This window comes from Erpetoichthys calabaricus, chromosome 3 (assembly GCF_900747795.2).
Source record: "Erpetoichthys calabaricus chromosome 3, fErpCal1.3, whole genome shotgun sequence".
In the NCBI taxonomy this organism is placed as follows: Eukaryota; Metazoa; Chordata; class Cladistia; order Polypteriformes; family Polypteridae; genus Erpetoichthys; species Erpetoichthys calabaricus.
The window spans coordinates 49,245,597-49,263,358 of record NC_041396.2 but is presented as its reverse complement, the minus strand read 5'-3'; the positions used below and the strand labels follow the sequence as shown (position 1 = coordinate 49,263,358).

The 17,762-nt window shown below is 38.8% G+C and overlaps 2 protein-coding genes across 3 annotated transcripts in view; one reads left to right on the top strand and one right to left on the bottom strand.

The window, feature by feature from the left end:
• LOC114649283 (uncharacterized) overlaps positions 1–17,762 on the top strand; it is a 282,139-nt gene that overhangs the window by 154,863 nt on the left and 109,514 nt on the right. The window lies entirely within an intron of this gene.
• The window catches only part of gtf3c2 (general transcription factor IIIC, polypeptide 2, beta), a 158,995-nt gene that overhangs the window by 106,439 nt on the left and 34,794 nt on the right, over positions 1–17,762 (bottom strand). For both annotated transcript variants that reach the window (XM_028796786.2, XM_051925479.1), the window contains exons 4-5: positions 15,262–15,565; positions 1,761–1,852 (exon numbers count right to left, since the gene is read on the bottom strand). In XM_028796786.2, the coding sequence (XP_028652619.1) occupies positions 1,761–1,852; positions 15,262–15,565 (396 nt within the window). The remainder of the gene's footprint in view (positions 1–1,760; positions 1,853–15,261; positions 15,566–17,762) is intronic.

Below are 17,762 nucleotides of genomic sequence, written 5' to 3'. Positions count from 1 at the left end.
TAATAAGCCACCAAGAAAAGTAACATTGCAACAATGCTATCTACGACCCGATCTCTATAAACAGAAGTGAAAACAAAATCAAGCTCGGTGTGTTCTTTAACTGCCTTGTGGCGCTGTAGTAGTGCTGCTGCTTTGCAGTAAGGAGACTGTGGAAGATTGTGGTTTCGCTTCCCGGTTCTTCCCTGTGTGGATAGCGCTTTGAATACTGAGAACACCGCTATATCAATGAAACGAAGTATTAACAGGAAATTGTCTTAGTGCAATAGTAAAAGGCAAATTATCCGCGACAAACAAATTGTTTTAAACGCTGCATACCAATCCGTGGCATAGTATACGCTGCATAATCATGCCGCTTTTTAAATGTTTTTTAAGCAGAGGGAAAAAAATGAACATTTGCAAAATCCATAACGCTACTTTCAGAAAGTACAATGCACACGCGTTTAATTTGTCGGCCACTTTTTTCCAGCCTTCTTTTCTGGTTTGGGCTGCTTTTGCAGTGTTACCGCTTGTGCATATTAAATCTTGAAATCCTTCGAGTAACTAATTAACTAACTAACACCAACCCACCCACCCACACACACAGCTTGTGTGAAACAAATGCGCCCGTACTTTCATAATTTTGTTGCAGCCTATAGTGGAGTCAGGCACAGAGAAGGTCAGCTGCTGAGAGAGCGTCTCGACTGTTGCAGGGCCTGCATCGGTGAAGCAGGAGAGACGCTAATGAAACAGAGGCACAGGGCTTATTGGTTTTTAAAGACTGCTTCCTTCATTGTGTTTTAACCTCAGTTTTAAAGGATTGTTTTAAGGATCCCATGGGATACCCCTCGCAAACTGTTTTAGACGCTGCATTCAGCAATTCACATCCGCGACAAACATGCCTCTTCTTACATGGTCCTGCTTTGGTGGGCGGGGAAAAGTTTTCCGTGTTCCTGCAGGACCATCTAAGAAGACGCATGTTTTTTGCGGATGCAGTGGACGCAGGCCGGGGAATAAAGAGTGTTGGTGGGCAGGGAAACGTTTTCCGTGTTCCTGCAGGACCACCTAAGAAGACGCATGTTTATTGCAGATGCAAATTGCTGTATGTAGCGTGTAAAATAGTTTGCGATGTTGCACACGGTCGTGCGTCGTAACCGAAAAGTCAAAGTGAAGGAGCTGCATGCGGACTGTAGCACAGACAAACAGAAATGACGGCGCGTTTTCCGAGGCGTCGCGTCTGAGTTGGTGGGCGTGGCTCTGCGAGTTTTCGTCGTATCCAATGGTCTTAGAGTTGGTGGGCATGGCTCCTTCCTGCGTGCTTTCATGGGTGCGGGCGTGGCTCCTTCCTGTGTGCTTTCATGGGTGTCGTGCTGCTCTGGCGGCGGCTTAGAGAATTATATATATAGATTTGCATAATGAATTATTTTTTTTGTATGTTTTAAGGTTTCCTTTTACACTTTATAACCCTTTCTAATATCTGAACACATCAATAAATTATCATTTTATTTATTACAAATTAAAGTTTAACAGGAATACATGGGCAGAACGGTTTATTCCACAGTGGTTATGTACATGGTATTGCATTGGCACTATGTAAGAGCAGGAACATGAAAGAGTAATATCATCCATTAAACACATAGAAAATCCTGTTAGACTGCAATATAATAGTTACAAACAAATCTGCTAATACCTCCTTACAAGTATTAAATTAGAACACATCACAGATATATAAATTTTGTATAATTCAAGGTTTAAATAATACAAAATAAATTATTAATACATACAATTCCTTTGTCATGTTAAAGCAGTTCCAAACAGGTCCCATCAAATTATTTGGCAAACCATTAGCAGCAGTGCCCTTCAGTTTTAGTTTAGTCTGATGAAAATAAAGAATTAAATTCTGTTGTAATTTACTGAATATTTCAAAAGAGTACTTACAAAACAGTGGCAACACATTTTGAAACCTCTTTAATTCACTTGTCATAAATTATAGTATAAATCCTAATATTCAATAATCAAGAATTTTGAAAGATAACTCAACTAATAAATAAGTGTCAGTTTTGAAAAATAATGTGACAAAATTTCCATGATATTAAGATTAAAGCTGACAGGCATCACTACATTTTACTTACCTCTCTCCAGATCATGCCCATGCCTTTTCAATTGATCCATTACCGTACCACTCCAGGTTAGCTTCACGCTATGTTTTATTTAATACAGACACACAAGAAAAGGACCTAGTGCACCTAGAGACAATTAAGATAAATGTGTGGGCAATGCTTAGCCTTATCTAGACTTTTACCTTGGCATTTTATTGTGGAATGTTTGGAATTAAAATTCTGATAAAGTCCAAAGACCTAAGAGTGAGACACTATCGGGAGGGACAGAGACATCATGGGAAGTTGTAGAAGTTTAAGGGTAGGTGTGTGTGTGTGTGAGTGTGAGACAGACAAACAAACAACCTTTTGAACAACAGACTTTACAAGATCCTTTCCTCTACATAAATCCATTGGCCTTGGTACATAATTGCTGGTGACCTCAGGAAGAAAAAAGCTTTGGATCAGTTCAGATCATGGAGATGGAAAAAGTGAACACAGATAGTGTTCTTCTAACCTCTTCTAAGTGTAAGGCAGTGTGGGGTGTTTTGGCATGGGTTCCCCATATCTCTTAAGACAAACGAAGTGCATGTGTGTACTGTATAATATTAACAAAAAGAGCAGCTTACTACTGAAAACAGCAAATATAGGAGTGACTGGGGATCGAACCGGGGACTCTTGATTACACTTGGTTTGCGTCTGTACTTGTGCTGTTACTTAGAGAGTCAGATTGGGGGGAGGGGTGATGTTAGAGCACGTGAACTTATTCAGTGCAGCAGGAACAACGCACATGTTGATCTTTTTTTTTCTTTCAGTACATGTGGCTTCCCTGTTTATTTATATATCTCTGCCTGTCTCTCTCTATTACGCAGTGCTCTGTCTGTCTGTGTGTTATGGATCTTAAAAATAAGTTATAAGGACAGTTGTTCATGTTGATTGCAGTCTCAATTGTTAAAAAAATATTTTAAAAGGAGCATCCCACATGAAAATATAACAATCTCATTAATTGACAGTGCATACCAATTTATAAATTTTATGTCCGTTTGAGGTTAAAAAGAAAAAAAAAAAAAGCAACACTTTATCCGCAGCGGGGAATCAAACTCAGGTCTGTGAGGCACGGCAAAGCTGCTGCGCTGTGAGAGGCAAATCTTAGCATACTTGAAGCTTTTGTAAAAGTGTTTATTTGATCTTTGGAACTCGGGCTTTACACATTCTATAGTTTATGCCTACATTTTGTAACATTTATTACTAAAATATGAAAAAGTTTCTGTTTTAACAATGTGTTTACACAGATTACTGTAGAAACGGAACACGCATGAAATGCATGTGTTCCAAATAACTATCTATTATTTCCACTCTAAAACTCCACTTCACTCCCAGATAATCAAATCAAGGCATGAGCTGGGAGAAGTTCGTGCACGTTCTAAGTCGGAGGGAGAATGGAATAGCCGGCTGCTGGCAGCTTGTCTTTATCAGCACATTTAGAGGACAAAAGATGCTGGCGGAGAGGTGTGAACTGATTTAAGAAGCGATTTAAGGTGGGCCGGATCTACGAGGTTTTTCGTAGGCTCTGGTAATTCTAGTGTTAAAACAGAAGACTGAATGAATGGTGGAAATTACAAGCAAATACAACAACACAACCTGTTTTCAAACCCTAAAAAATTAGAAGTTTGCACAAAAGTTCATCTTAGAGCATGATGACAACCCAGGGCCTAAGACAAAAGTAAAGTGGCTCAAGGACAAAAAGGTTTATATCTTACATTGGCTTGGTTAAAGCCCTAGCCTCAATCTGATTGAGAATCTGTGGCACTATTTGTAAATGGCAAGTACAAACGTCATCTAATTAATTTCAACACGCTAGTCTGCCACAAAGATTGGGCCAAAATCACTCTTGAAAGTGTGGGCAACAGACATATTTTTCTTTGAGAATTCTCTCTAATATAAAACAATATTATATAAAAAAGACTAATTTTGTGTTCCATTCCATGGAAATAAAAATATCTTAGCGAACAAAATTTCAGAATAGGATTTGTTGTAAAATTAGAGAATTGCACCGTAAGTCAAATTATTGGCAACCAATTTAGACAATACTCAGAAATGATGAGGAAACACTGACCAATACAGAGAAAATTGTTCAACACATCAGAATCCTTACCCTGGTGAAACCTGACGCCTTACAGTATGACCAAAATTCTATATCATGGTGTTTTTCTAAATTATCCCGGTTTCACGGTATTCGACGGTATTTTTTTCCCATGCATGAGTGGATGTTAACCACATTTGGCTAAGAATAACCTATTCCATTGTCAAATGCATTGTACATTGTACAAAAAAAAACATTTTAATGTGCACACAAGTATTAATACAGGTTTGCATGGCCCCATAAAGTGATAGTTTTCAAGGGGGTGGCACTAATGAAGAGAAGGAATCACATTGCATGACAGATGCAGTCAAAATATAGAACCTTTTTATTGAACAAATTTTGTAAAAACTTAAACTATAATTTTGACTACATATTTTCAACCATCCAAAGAGGCATTTAGACTTAGTAAAATATCCAGAACTGCTTGTCAAAAGTTGTATTGCACTGAACATATCTTAGAAAAGGAATAAATCTATACTAATAAAAGGCAAAGCCCTCACTGACTCACTCACTCATCACTAATTCTCCAACTTCCCGTGTAGGTGGAAGGCTGAAATTTGGCAGGCTCATTCCTTACAGCTTACTTACAAAAGTTAGGCAGGTTTCATTTCGAAATTCAAAGCGTAATGGTCATAACTGGAACATATTTTTTGTCCATACACTGTAATGGAGGAGGTGGAGTCACGTATCGCGTCATCACGCCTCCTACGTAATCACGTGAACTAAAAACAAGGAAGACATTTACAGCACGAGTCACACGCGGGAACGAAGGTAAATGACGTTAATTTTTGACTGTCTTTTAATACTGTGTAAGCATACATATTAACACATGTGCAATTAAACGTGTGCATTTACGGGGTGATTTCTCAGGCTTAAAAGCTCACCTTTTATCAAACGCGGGAACAAAGGTAACTGACGTTGTTCACTGTCTTTTAATACTGTGTAACCATACATATTAACACATGTCCAATTAAACGTGTGCATTTACGGGGTGATTTCTCAGGCTTAAAAGCTCGCCTTTTACTAAAAAGGTAAATGCAAAACTATTTTCAATCAGTTTATTGAAACGCTCCCGTTAAGGATTGCAATAACATATTCGCGAGATAAAAGAACGAAGTAGGGGGAAATGGAGTAACAGCCGCAAACAGCGAAGAGCAAAAAATTAATTAAACAATTGAGAACGGAGCGATTTAAGCATACAAGCATGTTCATAAGGGAAACAAAGCACGGTGTAAAACGTAAGTTTCAATTAAGTTTATACAAACGCTCCCGCTGCGGATTGCAATAACATATTCGCGAGATAAAAGTTTAATGAGAAGACACGAGGTATAAACGAACCACACGCCGTGGCGCAACGTTAGGGGCAACAGTTTCAACCATTCTATGATCTGCTTCTCGCAACTGAAAGACGGCACATGGCGGATGTTAGCCGACTTGCTGACCGCAACGTTAGGGGCTTCAACTATGGCGCTGACGCCACATCTCAGTGCCAACACTTTGCAGACTGTACTTAAAAGACACGCCCTCCTCACTGGACAGTTAAAAACACCAATCAAACTAACGATGACATCAAGTATTACCCAATCAAAAGTAGGAAAGGAGGCATCTTCATAAAATGCGTGTGGGATGATTTGCATGAGACGCTGCTTTAAAAAAAAAATGATAAAAAAAATACGGGATAAATCCCGTCCAGTATTGATTCAAAACGGGACGCGCAATTTCATTCTCAAACGCGGCACGATTCCGTATTTTAAAGGACAGGTGGCAACCCTACAGTGCCAGGTAACCACCCATACAATCAGATTGTGATTCAGACTAGGAATGCAACGAATGTAATTACCCCGATCTACATACAAGGCGAAAGTCTTGCAACATTCAAAGATGATGGTTTGGGATAATTAGTACTTATTAAGTACACCATGGCACATAAAAGAGCTTATGAAGCCTTGAACCGAAAAAAGCAAGATCTCAGAGATCGTAAAAAAAAAAAAGGAGGTAATGTCGTTTTACTCGCTGTACATTTTAGTCAAACATTACCAGTTATTCCACGAGGGAGACCAGCAGATGAACTCAACGCGTGTTTAAAATCCATGCTTCTCCCACGCTCTGTTATATGTCGCGTGTTCTCGGGTAGGTACACCAAAAAATGTATACATTTAAGCATGTAATGGGCAAACAAAAAATGAGGTATACCCGAAGGCACTGCAGTAGTACTCAATGTAACTTTACTTCTTAAATGTTAATGTTTTACTGTTTAATAATTTATACGCTTCTTATATATTGTTCAAATTCTTTTATCAAAATACCAGTGACAGCGCAATGCACGATAACATGGAGTGAATACACCATACGCATCTGCCCACGGCCGCCCTGGTGTGCGCAGATAGGAGTTGATTCTAAAATAAAATAAACATAAAAAGAGTAATACAATCATCACCCATAAAGCGGATAGCAGACGTGACGTATTATATGTGTACCAGATTTCAAGTCAATAGGTGAAACGGTTTGCAAGCTACAGGTGATTTAAAATCCTGGACAGACCAACGAAAAGCTACGGTAGCAAATTATAGAAGAAGATTTTACTGTTTAATAATTTATATTTATATGAAATATGCTTCTTATATATTACTTCATATTCTCATATGATAATGATGTTAATGTTGTTTATATTGATTTCTATGTTATTGTAAGTGCATCTATGTGTGTATATGTATGTATGTATGTGTATATATATATATATATATAAAAAATATATATATAAAAAATATATGTGTATATGTATATATAATATATCTGTATATGTGTGTATATGTGTATATGTATATATATATGACAGCAACACTCATAACAATGACAACACAATTACATTGACAATCATGTTACGTTATTTTTAAAATGTTTCCTTTACTTTTTCATAACCTCTTTAACACACTACTTCTCCGCTGCGAAGCGCGGGTATTTTGCTAGTCTATATATATAATTCACTAAGCCGACAAGGCAAGGAAGACAACCATGGGATACGCACGACATAGCCACGCCTGCCAACTCACAGAGACCCGCTAACCAACGCTAAGATCATGGGATACGACAACAACTCACAGAGCCACGCCCGCCGACAACTCACAGAGCCATGCCCACCAACTCTAAGAATTCACTAAGTCCATGGCAAGCAAGACACACGCAAGACAGAGCCACGCCCACCAACTCACAGAGCCCAGCCCATCAACACTTTGACCGAGAACGAAAGCATTTCCCAAGAATGTTTTCATTAATCAAGAACGAAAGTCGAAGGTTCGAAGACGATCACATACCGTCGTAGTACCGACCATAAACGATGATGACTGGCGATCCGGCAGCGTTATTCCCATGACCCGCCGGATAACCAAAGTCTTTGGGTTCCGGGGGGAGTACGGTTGCAAAGCTGAAACTTAAAGGAATTGACGGAAGGGCACCACCAGGTGTGGAGCCTTTTGCTTCATTTGCCTTCTCCATTCTATGGGTGGTAGTGCATGGCCGTTCTTAGTTGGTGGAGCGATTTGTCTGGTTAATTCCGATAACGAACGAAACTCCCTCCTGCTAAATAGTTACGTGACCCCCGAGCGGTCGGCGTCCAACTTCTTAGAGGGACAAGTGATGATGAATTCCCAGGAAGTGCGGGTCATACACTCGCACTGATTAAGTCCCTGCCCTTTGTACACACCCCCGTCGCTACTACCATGGTCCGGTGATGCTGCCACCGCCATGCTTCACTGTGGGGACTGTATTGGACAAGTGATGAGCAGTGCCTGGTTGTCTCCACACATACCTCAGTGCAAGACACATGACAGCCCGCATGGAGTTTGCTAAAAGATACCTGAAGGACTCTGAGATGGTGAGAAATAAGATTCTCTGGTCTGATGAGACCAAGATAGAACTTTTTGGCCTTAATTCTAAGCGGTATGTGTGGAGACAACCAGGCACTGCTCATCACTTGTCCAATACAGTCCCCACAGTGAAGCATGGCGGTGGCAGCATCATGCTGTGGGGGTGTTTTTCAGCTGCAGGGACAGGACGACTGGTTGCAATCGAGGGAAAGATGAATGCGGCCAAGTACAGGGATATCCTGGACAAAAACCTTCTCCAGAGTGCTAAGGACCTCAGACTGGGCCGAAGGTTTACCTTCCAACAAGACAATGACCCTAAGCACACAGCTAAAATAACGAAGTAGTGGCTTCACAACAACTCTGTGCCTGTTCTTGAATGACCCAGCCAGAGCCCTGACTTAAACCCAATTGAGCATCTCTGGAGAGACCTAAAAATGGCTGTCCACCAACATTTACCATCCAACCTGACAGAACTGGAGAGGATCTGCAAGGAGGAATGGCAGAGGATCCCCAAATCCAGGTGTGAAAAACTTGTTGCATCTTTCCCAAGAAGACTCATGGCTGTATTAGCTCAAAAGGGTGCTTCTACTAAATACTGAGCAAAGGGTCTGAATACTTAGGACCATGTGATATTTCAGTTTTTCCTTTTTAATAAATCTGGAACAATTTCAAAAATTCTTTTTTTTGTCTGTCAATATGGGGTGCTGTGTGTACATTAATGAGGGAAAAAATTAATTTAAATGATTTTAGCAAATGGCTGCAATATGACAAAGAGTGAAAAATTGAAGGGGGTCTGAATACTTTCCGTACCCACTGTATATATACATATACAAATTTACACATCTACATATATATATACATATGTACATATATATACATATAAATACATACATATCTACATATATACACATGCACACACACATATATATATATAAATATATATATATAAGAACCCCCACTCCACCTGGCATTCACTCCCATACCACCATAATGTGTCAGAAGGCACGGCACGCACCCTGACCAAGTGGGGCATCAAAATAGCACATAAACCCACCAACAATCTGCGCATGGTCCTGTTTAATGCTAAAAACAAGAAATCGACAGCCGAAACACGAAACGCAGTTTATAGTATTCCATGCAATTCTTGCTCAGCTGTATACATAGGACAAACGTCAAAAAGAATTTCAACACGTGTACAGGAACATCGCAACGCTGTCAGAAGAAAGGACGCACTATCTTTGATATATGCACATACTAAATCGACAGGACACACATTCAACTGGGACAACGTGAAAGTAAAATGTAAGGCCAGTACAAAAAGCGCCAGAGAGTTGGCCGAGTCTTGGCTATCAGATGAAAATGCCATCAACAGACACTTGGACATAAACCCAGCATATGCCAACTTAAGAAGGACATATGCACTTTAATTTAACGATAAACCCCCCCCCCCTTTTTTTGATCATACGGACTTAGTCACCTCCACCCACCCCCCCCCCTGAATGTGCTGCTATATATTGCCTTTGATTCTTGTAAGTCTAAGCATTATCCTCTAATGAAGACCCCTGATAGGGGTTGAAAGCTCAGGAATAAAACTATTTTATGATACGTGATTCGTTTTTTCTCCCTTTGTGGATCTCCAACTGCAAATATGCAAACCGTATCACAGACCTTCTCTTCCATATATATATATATATATATATATATATATATATATATTCACGGCATTCGTAGTCTGAATCACAATCTGATTGTATGGGTGGTTACCTACCAGGTAACGCTTATGGTTGGCCAGCAAGTCAGCTAACATCAACCACGGTGCCTTCAGTTGTGAGAAGCAGATCATAGAATGGTTGAAAATAGTTTACTGTCAAATAATGCAATGAGTACGCGACACGTGTTTCGCCCTAATTCTTGGCTCATCAGGCGTACACACTCACTGCACTCGCTTACGGGAATCGAACCTCGGACGTCAGCGCTAGAGGCAAAGCCCCTAACATTGCGCCACGGCATGTAGTTCGTTTATTTGACAGCATGTAGATCGGGGTAATTACATTCACGGCATTCGTAGTCTGAATCACAATCTGATTGTATGGGTGGTTACCTACCAGGTAACACTTATGGTTGGCCAGCAAGTCAGCTAACATTAGCCACGGTGCCTTCAGTTGTGAGAAGCAGATCATAGAATGGTTGAAAATAGTTTACTGTCAAATAATGCAAAGAGTACACGACACGTGTTTCGCCTTAATTCTTGGCTCATCAGGCGTACACACTCACAGCACTCCCTTACGGGAATCGAACCTCGGACGTCAGCGCTAGAGGGGCTTCGCAGCAGTGAAGTACTGCTTTTAAATTTTAATTAAGAAGAAAAGAAAACCTTTTTAAATTGAGGGAAAATATACCAATAACAATTTGTTAAGGATCTGTTTTTTTGTGAAGCTGCCTTTACACAGCCTGTCCGCTGTTTTATAAACGAACGCCATATAAGGCCGTCCTTTCTCCTTAGTTCACCTGATTACGTAGGAGGCGTGATGACGTGATACGCAACCCCGCCTCCCACAGCCAGCGAGCTGCAGTCCATTACAGTATATGGACAAAAAAGAGGTTCCAGTTATGACCGTTACGCTTTGAATTTCGAAATGAAACCTGCCTAACTTTTGTAAGTAAGCTGTAAGGAATGAGCCTGTCAAATTTCAGCCTTCCACCTACACGGGAAGTTGGAGAATTAGTGATGAGTGAGTGAGTCAGTGAGGGCTTTGCCTTTAATTAGTATAGATAGTTGCACTATTACTTCAAGGCTTCAAGCCCGGGTGCATTACACAGTATTCACCAAATTAAAATAAAATAAAACAAATGCGATGTTGGTGATGACATCTTTATCAACTGAACCATCATTTAGGCTAGGGGTGTCGAACTCCAGTCCTGGAGGGCCGCAGTGGCTACAGGTTTTCATTCTAACCATCTTCTTAATTAGTGACCAATTTTTGCTGCTAATTACTTCTTTTAATTAACTTGACTCAAACCCTTTAGTTGTCTCTTTTTCCTTAATTAGCAGCCAAACAATAATGAGACACAAAACAAGCCGCCACATCACACAGTATCTGAAAATAAAGAAAGGTGATGGTCTCAGTAAGGTTGATCTCTCAACTCACCAAAACACTTTGACGATGTTCTTATAAAAAACAGAAAATCAACAATTTTGGAAATGTCTGCTGTTGCAGAACGAGAGCAGCAACAAGCCATGGAATTAAATAACGGGTTTAATTAACAGCAAGCATCGACTTCTCATTAAGAAACTGGTTGGAGTTTGAAGCCCCAGTTTAAGCTGGTCATCTGTTGGCTTGTTTCACAACTCATTTCTGTTTGGCTGTCATTTAATGAGGAAATAAATCAATTCGGAGGACTGAATCCTTCCAAAATGGCTGTTAAAATAAAGGGGAAAAAAGTGAATTAGCAATAAAAACTGGTCACTGATTAGGAAAAGGATTAGAATGAAAACCTGCAGCCACTGCGGCCCTCCAGGCCTGAAGTTTGACACCTGTGATTTAGGCAAACTGCATTAATATGGACCTTGCTTCAAGCTAAGCTATATGCATAAATAATAAAACTGCAACTTGCATTTATAATGCTATTTGTGGTATAGCCCTACGGAATCGTATTAGGGCCACGGTGAAGAAAAAAAAAACGAAACACAGGGAAGAAAAAAAACAAACTATATGTCAAGAATAAAGTCAACATTTCCACTTTATTCTCGCCATTTATGTCGAGATTAAAGTCGACATTTCCACTTTATTCTCATAGTTTACTTTATAATTAAAGTAGAATGCAGTAAACTAAACTTCTTCCAAAAATCATTGTTTAATTTACTAGATTTTCTCAAACCCTGTCATAAATTAATGCAGCACATTAAATGCTTTGTGTTCAGTGTTCCCCGACCCAGCTGTTAATCACTACGCTTCTTAAACCGACTTCCTCCGCACTAAGAGGAGACAGCGGTCACCGCACAGAATCCATTCACTTCATGATATTCCTGCTCTCTGAAAATTTAGATTGCTAAGATAAATACTTGATATCATTTTCATGATGAAATGCATTAAAGCAGTTATTAAACATGCACGGTAGTGAGGCGGTAGTGCTGCTCCCTCGCAGTAAGGGGTCCCCAGGTGTATGTTCAGTGTAGAGAACTTTATGGCAGGTGTGACAAGGCTCAAAAAAACTGGATGTATGAATGGGTATCGCACAGGTTTAACTTAAATATTGTGAAAATGTTGGGTTTGTGACCTAGTGGTCGGAGACATGAACACAGAATTCAATGGATGTTCTTCTGGGCGGGCTTTCTTTATTGCACGCGTGCTGTCTCTATCTGACGTACCAAAACCCCAATTCCTATCCTTCCTTTTTCTTTCTCCACATAACCAATCACCACACGATAAACGTCTTTGTGAAATTAAAACTAGTTATAAACTTAGCCCACTGAGTGTTCAGAACTTTAAAAATATCTTCGTTATACATGTTTAATTATGCCATCCATTCAGGGTTGCGCCCATTCCTGAACGAGTCGCCAGCACATCGCAGGGTGAATACGAGCAAAACATACACTAGCAGGGTCAATATTGCATAACAAAACCCCACATCCTACATGACTTTGAAAGAAAACTGAAGCACACTGAGTAAACCCACCAGAAAAACATGCAAATGCAAGGCAGGGTATACCCGAGACACCCTTGCTGCGAGGCAGCAGTGCAACCTCCACGCCGCCGTGCTTCCACATGATTAATACATGCTTTAATTCATTTCACCATGAAAATTATATCAAGTATTTATCTTAGTATTCTAAATGTTCTGAGAGCAGGAGTATCCTGAAGTGAATGTATTGTGTGCGGCAATCGCTGCCGGCGCCTCCTCTTAGTGCAAGAGTAAGTCAATTTAAGAAGCTCGGGGAACACTTAACACAAAGCATTTAATGTGCTATATAACTTATGAGGGGTTTGAGAAAATCTAGTAAATTAAATATTCATTTTACGGTGAAGTTTAGTTTACGATGTTCTACTTTAATGACAAAGTACGAGAATAAAGTCAACATGTCGACTTTAATCTTGACATAAATGGCGAGAATAAAGTGGAAATGTCGAGAATAGAGTCAACATGTCGTCACACTATTACACAGTACCCAGGTACATTACACTGTATTGAAAACAAATAAAACAAGTACAACTTGGCTTGCAGTATTATCCAGTAGTATAGAAACCGTATTTACACATTTGAACATAATGGTCCACATCTGACCTTTTAAAACCAAAGTATCTCCAGGCAACGGACGTGACTCCTTTTTTTCGGCAAAAATTCTTCTGTGTCATCATGTTCAACTTTATTGTCAACTACAGCTTCAGTTTCGGAATGTTCTCTGTCCATTTTCACCGCGCAACACCTATACTACCACTACCTATTTAGCAGTGTAGCAGTGAAAAAGAGCCCCCGCGCAACACCTCTGTGTTTAGCGGTGTAGCAGTGAAAAAAGTCCCCACTTGAACAGTTTCCCGCTGCGCCACATACCAAACATCGTTTAGGCAATTTAAACCGGTGTAGTGGTATAAGAAAAATCCATATCATAACAAAAATAAAAAACGGTTTTCGGTACAAACCGGTATACTGCCCAGCACTAATAGGAGTGGTATTTTACATTTTTAAGAATAAACGCAAGGTGTTTTGTACCTTAATGAATCATCCGCCTTCATCTTTCTGGAAAATGTATTCAGGTGCTGCTCTTTTTAGTGATGTGTGAAACAGCAGTTCCACTATGGAAAACTGAAGTTAAACTTTGTTTCACATGTAATATTGTAAATGTGAAACACAAACCTCACTTAAAAGGTTTCTGGAGGGGGAAAAGAGGAATATTTCCCCCCCAAAATCTTATTCAAACTTCTATGTTTTTTCCACAGCTTTATAATGCAGCTAATTCATCGCTCATCAGTAAAACAAATTATACTTTATGGTTCGCATTTACATCAACACAAGAGAGATGGAGCGAGTTTTTATAAATGTAACATGATGCACGTTTTCCACACAGACATGCACCGAAATGCACTATCAGACACATTACTGTGTTTTACTTGCTGGAAAATGCATGGCAATACACTTTTGATGTTACCTATCAACTGCCTTTCAAGTTTCTTGATTCAGGCACATAAGAATACACACTTCAAGCTCTGTGCAAGACTGTACCAGGTATAGTTTTTTTTCTCTGACAAATCTCCAGGATTGTCATCACAGCTGGCAAAGCAGACATCCTACTATAAGTACCAGCAAAATGCATGTCCCACAGCTCAAATTAATGCCTACACCTGACAGCAAGAGTGTCCAGTGATGTTTTTTTCCCCACTAGAGAACTTTATTTTAATACCACATGATAGATAAATGCATGTGTAATTATCAGAGGAAAATGTTTCCATACACAGCATAAACACCTTTGTTCCTGTAATAATTGCATGAATTTCCCTGGTGTTTCACAAACTTTTTTGCAAAATGAAACAAAATTTATTGTTAATTTAATTTGTATAAATTGCTAGGTCATTACTAGCTCTGTTACTTCAAGACAAGTTTTTTTCACATGGTTTGGCCATCTGCTGCATTACTATATAAGTCATTGCCCACTAGGAGAGTACCATATAAAATAATATTTTGGCTAGCCCAAGAAGACTAAATAGGGCTGAAACCTGATTTTTGCATATCATAAATCATGTCTGCTCCATTCCTTGACCATGATTATAAAAAGTAAAGTAGTGAGGAATAGTGTGATAGGATCTGACATAAGAACAAGTCAACACTGACTTGAATCTTGAATAAAGGTAACCTCTCTCCACTAAAGTTATAGACAAGAATTTTTTAACCATTTGTGCACAAAATAAATATTAAGGGAAATAGTACGGGATGAAATTCTTCAGCAGTTATACTAGAATAGCATGGTTGACATAGGTATTCATTTTGCTGAAGCACAAGAATAAGCTGTAAATGTAGTACCTACACCACTTATGTCTATAGCTTGTCCAAAATCTATAGGCATGAAAGGAGGAGATTTTAACCATAACTAGACTGACCCTATAAAGTACTTTACAGTAATTCAGAAATTTTGAAAGGTGCTTTTATAAAACAAAACACAAATTATAATGCAACATGTCTAACAACTTACAGCGGATCCTTTAACTTTGTAACATCTCTCTTCTGGACCAGAATCTGAGTCTTGAAAATCATATTCCTCATCAGTATCCTCCTCTTCTTTTTCATTATCAGACACAGCATCCGGCAGAACAAAATCAGCATCGTCAGTCACATCATCCTCAAGATGCTTCTTTATTGCTCTCTTTCGTTTCAGGGAGGTTTCAGATTCTACATTTGAACTGGAGGCGATGCTCTTTGACACCTCAGGAACCACTGCTGTAGGCTGACTATCAACTCCCAACTCTTCTGCAAGGCTGCGTAGGTACTGCAAAGCACTAAAACAAAAAGAAAACTGTTAAGTGCATCAAAAAATAAATCAGTAGATTTTATTTGTAGGCTTAGGGATCCGTTATGGTAGCTGTTTTTGTACTATACAATGTCTAGTAAATAATATTTGAATATCTCTGCTCTCATTCTTCTATGATAGAAATCCCTACAGTGTGTATTTTATTATCTGAAAAAAATAAATCATGCACTGTATGTTTCTACATATTCTAATTTACAATGAAAAAAATGTCTCCCCAGATTCAGAATGAAGGCATGAAGAAAAAAAATTTATTGAAAATGAAGCACAAAAGCAGGAATGAAAACAACATAAGGAAAGAATAAAAAGCAAGTAAAAAGAAACTTTCCTGTTAATAATAATAATAATAATAACAATTTATATAGTGCCTTTCCCATGCTCAAGGCACTTCATAGAGTTTAAGATAGAACGGCAGGGTATACAGTATATAGCATTGTACTAAACCAGATAAAAAAATAAAGAAGATTAAGACAGTAAATTCAGAGAAAAAGCCTAACAGACAACATAATTGATGGTCCAGCACATACACATACAGGTTACATGAGCATCTTGACATAGAGGTAAACTGAAAGAAGGGTAATAAAGTCAAGTATAGCTAAAAGCCTTCCTGAACAGATGAGTTTTGAGTTGTTTTTCAAAAGAATTCATTGAGTCAGTTCATCTTCAGCTGTTCATCTGAGCTTGTGCACACAGACCAAGACCCCCTGTCTACCAAGTGGAATGACTTATCACACTCTACCGTGACTCTAACACAACTCAAATGAATAGCTTTCCTAGTTTTTTGTTGTCTTTCTCATGACACTAGTATCTTTTACTCCAATCAAGAGTACTATGGTAAAAGAAAACTAATATGAAGACAAATATAATTAATAAAAAACAGACTGAAATAATTAACAAAACCATAAAGGAAAACTATTAACTACTAAAGACTAACTGAAATAAAATAATAAAAAATATTTTCACTTTTTAGCACAATAGGTTTTATGCACAGATTAACCTAGGCTGCAGCACCCCTGAATGTAATAAAAATATATGTATAATTATTAATTCTTTTTAAAAGGAAATATTCTTGCCACTACACCAGCTGATCAATTCTCCTCTATCATTGTCCTTGATAACTTGTCCGCCACTAGTTGCACAGAGACACACTCAACATCAACCCTGAGTTTGTGTGTCTCTAGTGAGCAGCAACTAACATCAGAGGGCAGCTTTTTATACAGCGTTTGCTGGTCAGAAGAGCTGAAAAGGAGCTGAAGGATCTAGAGGTGTGTGAAGAAAAAAGCCATTTATTATGTGACTAGCTGCCCCCTGTGGCTCTGCCCATTTAGTAGTGAAATAGGACAAACTTTAAAAATCAATAAAAAAATTTTTTTTAGGCACGCTCCAACTTCAAACGCTGGCACTATATCCGATTGTGTTCAGCTCTCACGGAACAGCATCCCATGCGTGAGGAGAAAAACACCTGGCCGTGATATCTCTAGCAATTAGCAGTTACCCTCTAAATCTCTGATATCGCTCTCTCTCTCTCTCTCAAAAACATCAAATGTTGCTTCTTAACAATCTGTAGATGACAATGTCTGTTAAACAAACAGGTTTCGCTACCTAAGTGGAGGCAAGATACGCTTCAACGCATGGCAAGAGGTAGACCGACTTGAACAGAGGCTGGCACGTGAGTGAAGAGGGCGGAGTCCCCCGCTCTTCAGGCTGCAGCCACTGTCCCTCGGATTCACGCAAATAAATCGATAAAGCAAGTGAACTTATGATAAGTTGCAAAATCAACCGGAATTTTCAAGCAAATTATAGAAAAAAATCCGATCTAAATCTGTAGTTCTCTCGTTAATGGCAAACAAACAAACAGAACGATGTTGGATTTTATATATTTTTATATAAAATATATATATTATTACATATATATATATATATATATATATATATATGTAAAATAGTAAAAGTAGGGCGGGGTGATATGAACTTAAATTGAGCAATTATGTTGAACAAAAATGTCATATTCAATATATCTCAATATGTTCTCGAAATACTTTAAAGACTGAATATCAGCACCAAATATGCCATAAGCCTGGAATATTTTCTAACATTTATAATAGGAAATATTAGCAAAAAAAATTGGTTTTACCCTCAAAAGATATAAATTTCAAATAGCATTTTTT